The sequence below is a fragment of the Cyrtonyx montezumae genome, unplaced genomic scaffold (assembly GCF_038088225.1).
Source record: "Cyrtonyx montezumae isolate F1298 unplaced genomic scaffold, pur_monq_1.0 scaffold_2, whole genome shotgun sequence".
NCBI classification, from domain to species: domain Eukaryota; kingdom Metazoa; phylum Chordata; class Aves; order Galliformes; family Odontophoridae; genus Cyrtonyx; species Cyrtonyx montezumae.
Window position 1 is genome coordinate 27,071,078 of NW_027071936.1, and position 15,464 is coordinate 27,086,541.

At 42.3% G+C, this 15,464-nt stretch overlaps 1 protein-coding gene across 1 annotated transcript in view; it reads left to right on the plus strand.

Annotated features, from left to right (window-relative positions):
- ADGRL3 (adhesion G protein-coupled receptor L3) overlaps positions 1 to 15,464 on the plus strand; it is a 287,009-nt gene that overhangs the window by 185,083 nt on the left and 86,462 nt on the right. The window contains exons 6-7 of the mRNA XM_065736696.1: positions 7,470 to 7,775; positions 9,802 to 9,905. Of these exons, the coding sequence (XP_065592768.1) occupies positions 7,470 to 7,775; positions 9,802 to 9,905 (410 nt within the window). The remainder of the gene's footprint in view (positions 1 to 7,469; positions 7,776 to 9,801; positions 9,906 to 15,464) is intronic.

Below are 15,464 nucleotides of genomic sequence, written 5' to 3' on the forward strand. Positions count from 1 at the left end.
ACTGTTTTTCCCTCTTAGTTGCTATATACATGTTTATTTTGCATATAAACTAAAAGGTATGTTTCAGCTTGTATGGATAAAATGCAGACATAGTTTAATTAAAAGGAAAAAAAAACAAACCTGGAAATCTCAGCCTCCGGTAAATCTTTTGCATCTGTAAGCATAGTGCTCACGTTTCTGTACTCTAGCATGGTCTGAATGAAAAACTGACAGCACCTGTTATTGAAATCAAAAGTGATTTCTCTAACAATGGGATAGTAGGGAATTCCTACTGGACTTCTCTTTAATAGAGTTTGAAGGATTCAGGTTGGAAGATAGTGTGTAAGATCTGCACCACTGGCTCTGATGGTTTTGAATCATGCCAGGGGACAGAGATTGTTTAGGAGGTTAGAAGTTCACTCCATACGTTCAGTAATGATATGCAGCTGGTATGCCCTTAAAGGGGATTGAATGCTTTTTTTTTTCCCTTGTGTGAAATAATATGTGGATTAAAAAAATAATCGTCAGATTTTATATGTTAAAGTCTATAAATTCAAAGTAAATGCAACCACATCTGACAGTGTTTTTGAAAACTAATGCAATTTAAAGCTAGATTGACTAAAAATAGCTCTTGAACTGAACTCTCAAACCTATTAGATTAGTCCATTTATAATAAATCCTGATGTACTGTCTATTAGATCAGCTCTTCTGTAATATTTTCCTGTTTACCAGGCATCCTATGGGCATAGTTTATCTGCATTTCTAACAGCATTACAGCATGAAGTTAAAAATATATATGCTAATTTGTTGCGTCTGATATATGATTGTCCAGTTATATTTCTTTGTGAATGTTCAGAATGAGTTGCAAAGCCTGGAAACAGCAATATGGCATTAATGGCCTCATTGGATGGGCACTGAAGGTTTTGAAGGGTACACAGAGGTGGATTTGATGGAGATCTTGGATAGAAAAATAGAGCTAAGACTATCTTTGGCCACTGAAGTTGCAGTATTAACAAGAAGATGGTAAAGACAGTAGCTGATGCCCACGAGCTGTGGAATTTAATTTCTGGCAATTCTTGGTATGCAGGTGTGTTGTAGGTCCATACAAACAATAAGTAAAATGTTCTCTAATGTCTCTGAAGCTACATATTTTTATCAGGATTCCATCATTTCTTGAATCAGAGAATAAAAAAGAAATGGTGACTAAGTTGGAGGTCTGACATCAGAAGCTGCTGGGAGCCAGAAAGATATTAAGCGCTCACTGATACACAAAAAACCCTACAAAAGCATAAAAGTTGGTGCTTTACCCCCACAAAAACAAACAAACAAAAAAACAAAAACCCAATAGATAAGATTTTGGGTTCTTACTTTTTCAGGCAAAGCGTGGAAGTTTGCAATAATAGCTAGCATATTTTTTCACAAAACTTGACCTTTCCATACCAATTCAGTGTGCATAATGAACAATTGATCATCATCAGAAATGTAAAGTTTTTATTTTAAATGGGCTTTACCAGACAGTTTCTGCCTGTTGGAAATTGGCCCCATGTGGTGGCTGCTTTGAGTGCATTAATTGTCTTGCTGAGATTTGTAGTGCAGTGAGAAAGGATGAATTTGGGCAGATTGACCAGATTTGAGCCTGTTGAGATGATTTTGCTCTCACTCTTTGTCTTTTGGGTTAATTTTAAATGCTTAAACTAAGATTCAGAGGAGAAAAAAGTGTGTTAAGTGATCCCATCTTGAAGTGCAGTGAAACAGCTGAGTTTGCACCAGATCTTGAACCACAGCTGAAAGTTTTTCCCTAGTACTGGGAATTTACTCAACATCTGGCTCATATCCATTGCAGCATCCATCCAGGCTCTATAGAATATACCCGTGTGGGTAGAGTAGCCTTGGGCACAATTCACAATCCCATGCTAGTAGAGAGAGAAAAAAAATCCAGAAAGGATTTCCACTTGGAAACAGTCCAGATGAGAATGGACCTTTTGTCTCTCAGATGCAGTGTTCTCCTCCTCCTCTGCTGCCTCAGACAGTAGGGGAGCTGCGTATCTGCAAATATACGCTAATACTTTACATGACTCTTTTGGAGCCCAGGTCTGCACACACTTGTGTTCAGAACAATATGCAGCACTGAACACTTTGGAACCATTACACATCTAATCTTCCTTCCTATGGACGCTTTTTGTGGGCATTTTGTCAGTCTCCTTCAACAAAGCTCTCAATGACCAAAGGGACCCAAAACCCAACCCCTTCTAAAGTAACGTGTGAACTTTTCTGTTCACATATGATTCTGGCTCAGCTTCCACATATAACTGCATGTGTGAGTAGAGGCAAGAGCTGTTGAGCTGTTTAATGTGAAGCCTTCTTGGCTCTCTCCTGCAATAAAAATAAACCATAGTTTCTTTAGAACACATGAAAGGAGCTGCACATAATTTAGGACTTAATCTTGCCTTGTTGATGCTCTGTGCTTCAACTCCTGGGTGGCACTGGTCCTCCAGTGAACTTCCAATATGAGATGGTGTTGCAGGAGAAGGTTTCATGTAACATTGTGGAGCATCAGTGTTCAGAGCTGAGCTACTGACTGCCTGTTCCTGAAGCTCTTAGGGATGGCAGTGTGTGTGCAAGGTTCAACTTTGCTGCTCGTTGACTTCAGTTATCCTTTGTTGTGACTTTGAAGAGAGTTGGGAGAAAAGCCACCCAAAAAAAAAAAAGCCCTGCTGAGTTTCAGAAGATATTCTGAAGTGCATTTGAAGATCTCAGTAGAAAAATATTTCCCAGAAGATGCATTTATGTGATAGGGAAGAATGGTTTAGGGTTTTTTGCTGCTTCTTTCAGGACTTGCCTACACTTTCTCATTGCTGTATAAATACAACTTCTACCATCATTCAGTAAAAGTAAAAAAAAAAAAAAGGAATATTTTACTCCTGCAGAAGCTGAACCCCTTGGATTAGTTGTACCTTGAGTTCTCCTAGAAGGACAGGCTTGCTTTGAGAAAGCCACTCAGCTATCTGCATGCATGGGACAGAAAAATCATTCTGTCTCTTAATAAGCGTGTTCATTATTTAGTGAAGTGGGTCATAGGCTAAATACTTAGGTGCAGAAAGAAGAAATCTCAGAGAAAAAAGGAGGTAGGAAGTGATTGCAAATACTCCTGCCTGAAATGGTCTGCTTTGCACAAGCTTTTGAGATAGGAAAACACTTTTAAGTCATCTGAAAAAGCAGTGTCTTGTGTCTCGGAGCACCAGAAAGATGTGGACAAAGCAGAAGGGAAGAGGACATCTGTGCTGGATTGTCCCAGTGCCCAATACGGACTGCTGGTCAATTGTACTTTATCATTTTAGGCCAGAAAAGAGGAAGAGGAGGAAATGGAGAGAGAAAAGAAAGAAATCCTCATTTATACATATTTTTTTGGTATGTGAATAAATTCCTCCCATGATTTTCCCCTGGCCATGCATAATTCCCCCTCCAGGGAACTGAGCTCTGTATAAGGTCTGGAAAATAAAAGAAAGAAGGGAAAAATTGTCCATTTCTTTTTCTTGCTAGTAAATGCTCTGGGAATAGAGAGAAGTTCCTCTGGGAGTTGCAATTACTCCCCTGTGGAAATTGGAAATTCAGCTCTGGTCTGACTGATGGCAAAACTTAGTTTTCTGCTATTAGTTCCTTCTCTCTAGATAGTGCAGCAGATAAAAAAATCAAGTATTGCTTTGGTAGCAGGTTGCTACCGTAGGAACACTGTGGAAATATGTCCCTGTGCCATGCTGGGGGCATGCTTCATGGGACCAAAGTTGGTGAAGTCTTGTGAATGTTTGGGATTTGAAGCTAAGAAGGAAAAACTGATTTCTTACCTAGAACTTGTTTTTAAAGTCTTCGTATGGCGCAACATGGTTATATCAAGCAGTAGAAGTAAAACAGTCAAGATTATATGTTCCTGATTGTAATAGTGTTGCTGATTTTAAAAGTTACTGCTTATCTATGAACAGGAATTGTATCATGAAACATTATCTGAAGAATCCTAATATTAAAGCATCCTCGAGCAAAGCTGCTTTTCTCTGAGTAAAAGATTTGCAGTATATTGGCAGCCTTAGATAATCTGGAGGTTTGATCTCTGTTCTGTAGAAGTTAGGTAATTGTGCATAGATTGCAGTCTATTCGTGGTTTTGCTTGGATCTGAGAATCATTTATATGTAAATGATGCTGATCTCTTGTTCTTCCCCCTCTAACCAATTAAGTTGGTTTTAAAGCACACAGTTTTGTGAGCAAAATGAGCAATTGGTGGGGCCTGTGCAGCTTGGTGGTGGTGGTGGTGGTGCTCACTGGGACTCATTTCCAAATTGAGCTACTGAATGATCAGAACTTTGAGATGAACTCAGTGCTATCCCTGCATCTCACTACATTTAGGCCTCTTCAGGTTGGCTCTTTTATGCCTTCTTATAAGCTACGTAATTGTCAATCTGTGATTTTTAAGACTGGAGAAAAAGCCCAGTATTTATAAGTATATATAAGAAAAAAGGCAGAAGTACAAGCCCTCAAAGAGATTTTGGTGGCAGTGCCAGAGGGTTTTGTAAAACAAAATATTTTACTATTTATTTATTTAAAGGAAAACACTAGTAAGTCCTTTGTGCATAGCTGATACGGGACACTTGCAAGAGCTATTCCAAAACCAGCTTGCTGCAAGGTACTCCGTGATTGTCAGTGAAAACTCAGAAACACAACACTCCTGAAAGCAGGTTGAGGGAAACTCCTGGGTGCTCCCTCACTGTGCTTGTAGTATCTTTAAGAATGAAAAGACCTCTAAGGTCATCTAGTCTAACCATCATAATCGCCACAATACCACTAAAACTATGCCCTTTGGTGCCACATCTCCACGTTTCTTGAATACCTCCAGGGATGGTGACTGCCACCTCCCTGGGCAGCCTGATCCAATGTATCACTACTCTTTATGAGAAGAAATGTTTCCTAATATCCAGCCTGAGTCTCTTCTCGCACAGTTTAACACCATTACCTCTTGTCCTGTGCTGCCTCTTTGTGGTCTGAACTGGGCCCTGTACAATTCATTTTTAGGACTTCTGTTGTCCCTTAAGTTTTACTTAATCCCTTTTCTGTGTTGGTCACTCGAGGTCTGTTTCCATAGGCTTGCAAATGGCTGTAGGAATGATTTCAAGGCTGATTCACCAGCTTTACCCTTGAAACTTCATCTGCTGTTTCTATTTGGTACTTCTGCACCTGTAGAACATGGTATAGCTCATTTTGCAAATGGAAAATACTTTGTTATTACGTGACTAAATGGGTGAATTTCTGCAGGTTATTTATCAAATCGTTATGAGGAAATAAAGTATATACTTATGGCAAAGCCTGCTGTAGTAAAACCAGATGATTTTTGCCGAAGTTCTCTACAAATTTTGATCCTCCTTGTAATGTCAGATGGAAATCATGTGCTACTTGGTGATCCTGCACAGCTTTGAGCAGAAACTAGAAGAAATCTGTCAATGTCTGCAGGATTTTACTTTGTGTTTTTTGGAATTCATTCAAACCCCATAGAAGGGAGGTGGTAGAAGAAGGCTGCAAATTTTGATCAATGAGCTTTGTGACTGCTGAAATGTCAGCATTTCCCAAAACCTTGAGTAGACCCTGTGCATGTATACACGTGCACATGCACAAACCACAGCCTCCCGTGCTGACAGGCACAGGTCTGCAGCCAGCGCCCGTAACCCAAGTCAGGCCAATCCCCCATAAGCACTGCTAACCTGCAAGTGGAGAACAAGGAATCGATGCACAGGCATCTGACATACTGCTATAGCAGCACAGAAAGAGCACCTCTACAGCCCAGGGTTTGGGAGACCAGAAATTGGATCAGGCTCCTTAACCTGTGTCCTCATCTTCAGCTGACTTGGTGCCTATAGTACTATTGGTTGCCTTTTTGAAGGCCGGATGAGAAGATAATCTCATTTTCCACAACGATCACAGAGCTGGAATTTTTAAATAGAATGTTTTCTTGAGCAAAAATACTGATCCTTCAGAAAATTACTTTTATTATGCTTCTGACTTAGTTTTAGAGTCTGCATAGAGAGTTTCTCAGAGTTGGATTGAAACTACAACCAGAGCAAGAGTGTGCTTCAACTGCCATGTTATTGATTTTACTGGGGCAGAAGAACTGTCCACTACACCATGGGCTTTGCACAGGCAAATTACTTTAATCACATGAAAAAAGAAAGACTTTCAGCATGGAAAAATTCCTGTTCTACGCTAGAGAGAAAGCATCTCTGTGCTTTAAATAGGTTGACTTGAATGAACATTTACCTGAACTCCAGTGACAGCAATATCATTATACATTAATAACTAATATAGCATTAATAGTGAGCATGGTCTGTTTCATCAGAGCTAAAAGAAAAGGTCTCAGCTCTCGGGAGCTCTCACACTGAGCCTGCTCACACAGCTGAGTAGCAGAGGGGTTGGTGCTCAGGGCAACAGGGTGATTCTCACATTTAATTTTAATTTCTGGCTAGGCTGGCATTCACACATGGCTGTCTTTAACATAAAAATTCAGATTTTTTTTTTTGCAGGATGTGGAGGGACTTGTGTCTCTGAGAGATTTTTGCCTGCTGGGAGAGGTGGGATGTTAGGGAGCTGCTGTGGCACGGGAATTTAAGAGGGACTGATATCAGACAAGGATGACTGTCTGTAGGGCCACCTTTGGCTTGCTGTGCCTATACTACTGGGGAGATTGATGGTACAGTTGTGAAAGTCTAGCATTTGATGGGAGTAGAAGTGTTATGTTAAGAGAAGCAGGGGGGCACTTACCTCTGGGAGATGGGAGAAGCAGCTTTCTGTACAAGCTGTGTACAGGGAGACATGGCAGGACAACTGAAGGGAGTCTGGCTTGGTTTCCCCACCTGAAATTTCAGGGCAAGAGATGAATAAATCCATGCGAAGCTGCAACCAGTGCCAATACCTTGGTCTAAGTAGGAGACCAAGGTATTGCAAGGCATGAGGGGGAAAATGAGCAACTTGCTTCAGAGAGCATCCTGTGTTCATCCTTCCCTCTGTTGCCATTCTATGTATTTTGGGAGATGGGTTTGAGGTGCACAGCTTTTATCTTGTACCATGGAAAACATTTTCCTGACCAAACCAGCTGGGTTTTCAGCAACAAAAATAGAAAATTAGAAGCACTTCTGTGCTAGATGCTCCCTAAAAGGTGGAAAATAAGATTTTTACATTAAAACGCCAGAAAGAAAAATGGAGAGGGCATAAAATTCTGCTTTATTTTTATCAGGTGGTAGTGCTTTTGGAAAATCATTTGTGCTCTGGTGGTCATTACCCCCCTGTGTGCTTCCTTTGCTGTGTCCCTCTTAAAGGCAGCAGGCACTGCACTGATTGTAGCTCCTGCTACAGCCCGCAGGCCACTCTGGGTGGCAGACAGATGGGACATCTTGGGTGGGGGCACGCTGTCTCCCTTTTCTCCTCCCTGCCCTTAACTCACTCTGGCTCTGTTTCAGGGGTATCAACATCAGGGGCACTGGGCCCAGTGAGCACCACTGCCAGCACCACACCACGAATGGCCACCAGCAGCACTGGCCGCCCCACCACCACCTCGGCCTTGGGTAGGAGGAACAGGAGCACCAGCATGCCCTCACCCATGGCTGACGTCCCTGATGAGATGACCACGCACCTCCCACCTGCTTCTTCCCAGCTGCCCCCAGCTGGTGCCGAGAGCTGCGACCCCATGGAAGCCCGTGATATCATGTGGTCTCGGACCCGGCAGGGACAGGTGGCAAAGCAGCCGTGTCCCATGGGCTCAATAGGTGAGTGAAGGGTTGAGGGGACACAGTGAGCTATCTGCATTTGTCTGTAGGGTGCTGCAAGTGTGTGATCAAGTTTGCTGTGGGCTCCTGTGGAATACATACTTTCATCAGTGTAGTACGTTGCTGCCCTTTGTCAGCTCTGTATTACTGTGTGATGGAGTACGGTCTGGCCAAAGCCTCCACACGCTGAGCATGTTGCACAGGATCTTTGTCATCCTAGGTTCTCACTGAAGGAGAGCTGAAGCTAACAACCTGTGGAGTTGAGCTTGATGCACTCTAGGAAAGCTTGGCTCCATAAGCTGTGTGTAGTGTACCTATTATCCCTGCTCTGCCTGTATTTGTAGATTCTACACTTGCTGGCTGATATGTTGGTAGCTGATACTTCACTTATTTGGAGGGGGAAAAAACAACAAAACATATATGTAGCCAAAACTCTGTACCTCACTGTTTGCATTCCAAAGGTTGTGGCTAGCCTTTCTGAGCACACATGTCCCCAGACTGGACTCCTCAACCAACAGGGAGTGATTTTCCAAGCTGCAGCCAGCCTCTGGTGCCGTCAGCAGGGAAAGCAGAGCGACAACAAAGCCAAATCTTTCAAAATGGTTTGCAGCTTATTGGGTCTTGCTCCTTTTCTTCTACTCTTCCCTCAGTTGTTTTCTCCCAAAAGTTTGCTTTTGGAAATTTTCTGTCCATATTAAAATGCCGTTGACTGAATAATGGGCTTTCGCATATGGTTTAGTTTACCCTATTTTAACAAATGCAGTTTTCAGAGAGAGTTTATTTTTCAAGCTAGACTTGGTGTCCAGCCCTGAAAACCTGCTTGCCAAGAAGAAATCGGAAGATGGAGGAAATTGCCTGAAAATAAGAGCTGGACGGATCTGGCTTGTAGAGGAGACTCTATTAATTCTCCACTCCATTGCCCTGGAGAGCCATTCACACCTGTGTATACGAATTCTGACTCTCTCTTTAATTCAGTGAGATCAGGGTGATAAAATGCACATCAAGTATAAGAGGCATGGAAAGACGTCAATGGTGAGAGTAGGTAAAGAATGTTTTTACTGTCTTTCTCAGCCCCACTTGGTAAAATTAGGTGTGCAAAAAGATACCATGTAGTTCCCAGAGAGAGGAAGAGGTAGCCTGAACTGAAACTGCAAGAGGAGAAAATGATAAAAAGGGAAAACGAAGATTGGATGCAGAGAGCTGTTTTCTAAGCAGAAGAGCAAAGAACTGCATGAAAGTAGCTAAGAAAATAAAAAAGAACAGGCCCAGCTTGTTGACAAGAGATGGTCTGGAGTAGGCAATAAGCCTTTCTGATCTCTGATTTCAGTGATTCATGTCATTTGTTAAAAGCTGTGGTATGTTAGCAGTGGGCCTCTTCCCACTCCCTTTGAAGGCATCAGCAAACCCTCACTGGTTTTAATCGGCATTACCATCAGACCTAGTATGTAATTCACTCCCCCGTTGAAAAGTTTGGCTCTGCAGGGCAGAGTGCTTTACAGGATGCAGAGTCTTTCATCTGTGTACTGGCTTTCTGCTTTCCTGTTTTATAAAAGTCTTTAACTGCACCATTTTGTGCGCGTTTCTCTTTGTCCTGAGACTCTTTACTGTCTTTTGCAGCCGGGATCTGAGAGGCTCATGCCAAACAAAATTCTTCTCTAACGTCCATCTTGGTGGTCAGGGATGGGTGATAAAACTCAGCATTAATCTTAGCATTTATAGCATTAAAACTTTTGTGTTTTTCCACCCAAATGGTTCCATGGAGATTCAGAGCAGTAAAATATTCATATAACATCAGGGGACAAGGAAGTGGAAGCTCATGGTCTGATTCTGAGCCACTAGCGGTGGGGCAGAGCAGGCAAAATGGCTCGGCTGGCACTCAGTGGTTCAGATCCAACTTCAGTTTCTTACTCCCTGCGAGCTTTCCTGCCTGACCTGAGGCAAAGCCCTCTGGTCCATAGTCTTTATCTGGTGAAATGGAGATGGAGTATGCGGCCAGTAACACTGAACAGTGGCTTTCCTTTTCCAGGTGTTGCAACGTTCCGGTGTCTTGCACCAGATGGAATCTGGGAGCCCCAGGGACCAGATCTCAGCAACTGCTCTTCTCCCTGGATCAACCACATCACTCAGAAGGTAAAACCTTCCCCACACCAAGTCTGTGTGCTGACCTTCCTTGGCTCTTTGGTTGTTTTCATAGCAGAGAACCCAAAGTGACCAGCAGTCACCCTTAAAGCATGAGCAGTCTGTAGTAGCTCAGAATTGCAAGAAAAAAGCAGGACTGTAAAAAAAACTGATGGAAATGAAGGGAAAGAGGGTGAGGGAAAGGCAAAGGAAAGGAGCTGGAGAGTGAAATTAATGTCGAATGAATGACAGTTCTTGTTTGTGGCAAGAAAGGGAGGAAGAGGGAGGAGGAGGTGGTGGGTGGACACATGAAGGTGCCAACTTATTGCAAAAGGAAACTTTCCCTTGCACACATCCCCAAGGATTTTCTCCTGCCATGCAGCACAGGATAAACTGTGTAGCTGAGAAATCTTTACTGAAGAAAGGCAAGTTCAGTATGAAACGTTTGCATTGTGCTACTGACTTTTAACTTCTTCCCAAATTGTAAAAGGACTGGTAGAATAGAAAATAATGCTGCAGTAATGTGTTACTTTTTACTCTTAAGTCCCTTGATGAATATTTTGTAGCACTTCATCATTTATCACTGTTAAAAGTACATTAACATGTGACAATGGAAGTTCAAGACAAGCAGAGCTTATTTGGTAGCAATATGTTGAACATTTTTGTTATTAATGCACAGTGGTGCTTTCAGCTGATTTCATTACAAACAGAGACCAGATGTGTGTTTACGCCAAAGAGTCTGTGGGATGAATCCTTATTACAGCAATTTGCGTGGATTTATTTGCTCCTTTAGCAGAAGCAAGAAAATCCCAGTGTTGCAGGCTAGCTGCACTACAGCATGGTAGCAACACTGCTCTCCAGGAGCACCAGTGCTTACTGGTGAACAGGTGATGCTACAGATGAGGCTGTTTGTCTTTTTCCTCCCCATCTCCCATCTTAGCTGAGGCTCAACAACCTGTGAATAACTAGCATGTATACCTCCAATCAACTCTATCCTACTTCATCTGTGTTTATGCCTGTGCCTCCCCAAAATGAGGGAAAGACATAAATTAAGGCAAGGCTGTAGTAGTGACACAGCATAGCTGCTAGGAAGCCCCTGGTCCTTCCTGGTGCTTTTGTCCCACATAGGAGGGTAGACAGCTCTCCTGCCACACGCTCAGGCTAGCTGATTAATAAAGACTTCCTTTGCTGCCATTAGCAGCTGTGCAGTTCTTGTTTTATGACCCACGTACTTATCCTGGAGGGGTTAATATTGCTTACTCCAGCCATAATTCACCCAGGCTGCTGGGAGACCTCTTGCTGCTCAGTGAAGATGGCTAGGCCATTAGCCATTAGCAGAGGGAAATAATAGCCTACACTGATGAAATTTCCATCAAGGTTAGGCTTACTTTATTTGAAACCACAGCTATCATTTGTGTAACAAATGAGCCCCATTTAATTTGTTATGCGCTTTCAAAGCAGGCTAAAATTGAAGAGCCAGGTTTTCAGAGATGCCCAGCAGGCCACAACTGGGACTGAATTTTTTTTATTTTTTTATTTTTTTGGTTGAGGAAGAAGGTGTTGTTTTTCTGGAGGAATTCAGCTCTGTTCATATTTGGGAACCTTTCACAAGTTGGTAGAAAGACAAGGGGCATCTGACAAACAGCTCTGAATTTAACCTTTTTTTTGCCTGAGTGGTAATCCTCTGGATCTTGGGACCATGTGACCTAGACAATATGGAAAGCTGAATTCCAAATTACTTGTGAAATAGCCAGTACCACATAGTATCCCTGTCTAGGTGAGGAGCTTATAAATCATCACTGTGCTCAGAGTTGGGTACTGATAAATCCATATACTGGGCACTGGTTTCACATATCCCGCACTGTGGACAGGATAGCACTGCCCTGAGCCTGCGAGTTTTCTCCTGTGGCTCTCTAAAGCTGATAAAGAAGCCTTTCCCCTCCAGAGCAGAGCCAATTCCACTTCTGGATGCTGTGAGGCCAGCCAGAGGAAGCAATAATCCGGCCATGTAATGGAGGTAGGGTATGTCTGTCTCTGCTGCTGAGCTCTCCTGTGTCTCCAGCTCTCAGATCCTTCCTGGTCACCCATTCCACAGCCTCTGTAATTATAGCACTGCATACAGAATGGGTAGAAACACGTAGGCAGTCAGGATTTATACCTACTCACTGTGTCTTCATTCTTATCTGCTATATGCCTCAGAAATCCCCACTGCAACCTGCTGGGTCCAAACTGCTCAGGAAAAAGGGTGATGGGATTCCCTTTCAGCCAAACCAGAAGGAATGGCAGGGGAATGCCATACTTGCTTTCATGTCTCTATAGTGAAGTAAGGATTGTTACTTGCTTCTTTTCTTTCTCCTGCTGTGCTCAGTCTGTACACTGGGTGTTTGCCTGCTTGCATCATAGTATTAGGTTTTACAACTCTCTGTTAGCTTCCATTAGAGTTATTGTGCTTGATGTAAGATCAGAACAAATGTCCGCTTCAGCAATTCATTGCCCCCTTGACATTTACTTTAACTTTATTGTTGGTGCCTACCATGCCCTCGTAACATAGCAGGAGAATAAACTTGCCACTGCTATTGAATTATGCACTGCTGTGTGGGTTATTTCTAGAGTCAAGCAGTAAAAGGAATCAAAAAGGTCAGCTTTGGATACATTGCATCGTCCTAATCATGAGGTCATACATTCAGCTTGAGCCTGTTTGTTTTACCTCTTGCTTTCATCAGTACTGGCCTTTGTGCAGTATGTGATATGCCTGAAAATGTCTTTTCCTTGCTGCCACTCTCAGTTGAGCATGGTTCCTGACGGGTAGAGGCCCCGCTAGGCTCAGTCTTGAGGCTGGTAAAGAGAGAATAACTTCTGTAGTACAATAAAAAGTGCTACATCCTCCAGGAGTATCCAGACGGAAGGCTGAAGGCGCAGTCGTAACAATGCCACAGTGCAACGCTACATCCAGGTTGCTTCTGCAAGTTTGTGTTCAAGTGCATTATGATGTACTTGAAGCACAAGATGCTGCAGCTGGCAGATCAATAATGGGAAGTTAAATGCAGATTCCTATAAGTTGTTTGAGTATAGTTTCAAATACACTTTTTCACTGTTCTCTAGGTCTGTTGTGCTCTATAGAGAGCAGCTGTACACCTCTTTGTTGGACAGCCAGAGTTCGTAACATGTCAGGTATATCCTTATATCCTCATCCAAGAGAAGAAAAAAAGCAAAGTTCATTGGAATGGCATTTTCTTCTTCAGAAAAAGGATGGTAGATATGCTCTGACTGTACTGCATGAATAAGCATGTGTATGATGAAACCTCTGCCAGGGAAACAAAATAGCCATGGAGGCTTTGCAGTGTCAAAAGTTGTCCCATAGCCCCATGCTGGCTGCTGGTGGTACCCAATGAAACCTGTCAAATGTTTGTTCCTCCAGAAAATGACATCAGTTCTGTGGCCTTTGCAGCTGACTTGTCCATTTGCAAGCCACTGGTTTAAAAATCCTCCCTCAGACTTTGATACCATCTTTTTTTTTTATATATCGCTGTTAGCCCCAGGTTGCAGGAAAATATTTTTGCCTTAATGACCACTGATGTTTCAGCATATTTGCTCTCTTCCCCAGCATCTTTTATTTCCTCTGAATTTTCTTCCCTAAATTATTCTTTGCAGTTTCCCCCATTTTTATTCTACTGACCTCTCCTACAGTTGCTTGCCTCTGAGAAAGGTGGGAATGAAGTGGCAAACACACTACAGGAGTGTTGCTCTCAGTTTTTCCAAACAAAACTCTGTAATTCATAGAGTCATTTGAGTTGAAAGGAGGGACCCTTAAAAGGCCAACTAGCCCAACTTCCCTGCAGTAAACAGGGACACCTACAGCTACATCAGGATGCTCAGAGCCCCAGCCAGCCTGACTTTGAGTGTCTCCAGGGATGGGGCATCCACCACATCTCTGGGCAGCCTGCTCCACTGCTTTACTACTACTGCTACTATTACTAATTCCCTTCCTGGAGTTTATGAAGAAGGCAGGAATTTATCTAACAACTATGACTTCACAGTCTTTTCAGTTTTAAAAATGAGAGAGATAATAGTACAAACTAGAGAAATATTACCAAGTGTTGCACAGAGCAGTTTCGGGTGTGTCAATGCTTATTTATAAATCTGGGTGAAATCTTGCCAGTGTGCTCAAATGAAAGAGAGGGAGCAGTTTCTGACAGAGATGGAAGAATCTGATTTGTGTATTTGAATTTTGACAGGAAAAACATTCTCTTTCCTTTAAATTAGCATTCCAAGATGAGATTTAACCAGTTTGCATGAAAGCTAAAAATCACCCAGAACAACCAAAAATTAAATTTTGTTTGAACAGAATGTTTTCCTTTATCCCACAATCCACTTTTTTGTTTGTTTTTTTGTTTGTTTGTTTGTTTGTTCCAAATTTTAATTCTTTCACAGTCAATACAGAAAAAAAATAAGTTCATGTCAGAAAGAGGTGTAGTATTTTTACTTTATTTATTTTCCTTCAGTCTTCCAGCAGAAAACTCAGTTACTTGTGCATTTTTCTCAACTTCTTTCCTGCTTCACAGTGACAACCTGACTCTCAAAGAACCTTGTAGGATTGTTCCCATGTACTCTGGATAGTGGTGACTGTGTCAGGACTGCATGGAGAGCTTCAACGTGAAGTTCTCAAAAGAATGAAGGAAGCTAGCATTACCATGTCACGTGGCCATCATCCTGGGTACCCATTGCAATATGAACACAGGCAGGATGGAAAGAGTGTCTCAGCTCTGTAGTGGGGGCTTGTAGCTGCTTCTCCTAGGTGACACTGAAGAAGTCTGGAAATGAGTGGTGGTGCTGGGAAGTAGTTCATTAGTCCCTCGACCAGAGACACCGTCCAAAGATGAGTTGGGAAATTTGAATGCTTGAAATGAGTTTGTGACCCAAGACGTGACGAATTTTGAACATTAATGTGCCTTTTCTCAGGCATTTCTTCAATTTTTGTATGCGTTGGGGTTTTTTTTGGTCAAACAAGAATTCTTCAAAGTTGCAGTTTTTAGTACTGGTGATCAGTGTGAGATAAAAGGAAAGGAATTTATAAATGATGAGCCCATGTTGTTTTTGCAGACAGGTAGGAGCAATAACAGCTTTCACTTTAATACAAGAGCCCATTCCAGGGGAAGAACGCTCTTGGGTTTGCCTTTGTAGCAGCTGAGCAATTTGCTTTGTATAGGCCAGTCTGCAAAGATGCATCCAGGAGAAAATGTAAGCATCAAATGTGAGTAGAAGGTTTTTTTCTGAGTAAAAACACTTGCACTTCTGCAATTTTCTGTGAGGCTTACAAAAACAGTGTGTCATGATACGCGTTCAGCTTCAGTAACAAATTGCAGGAAAGTCTTGAAGTTGATTTCTTTACATAAAGGGATTTGACAGAGTCATTCTTTAATGTCCTGGGTACCAACAGAGGAGGTCAGAATTCACCCTCTGTGCTGACGTGATTTTCTTCAGCTGCTTAGGAGGACAGGAAGCTGTAAGAATAGGATCTGGTTTCTATGGCATTAGCTTTGTGTGTAACAAGGAAGAAATGATTCAATTTTT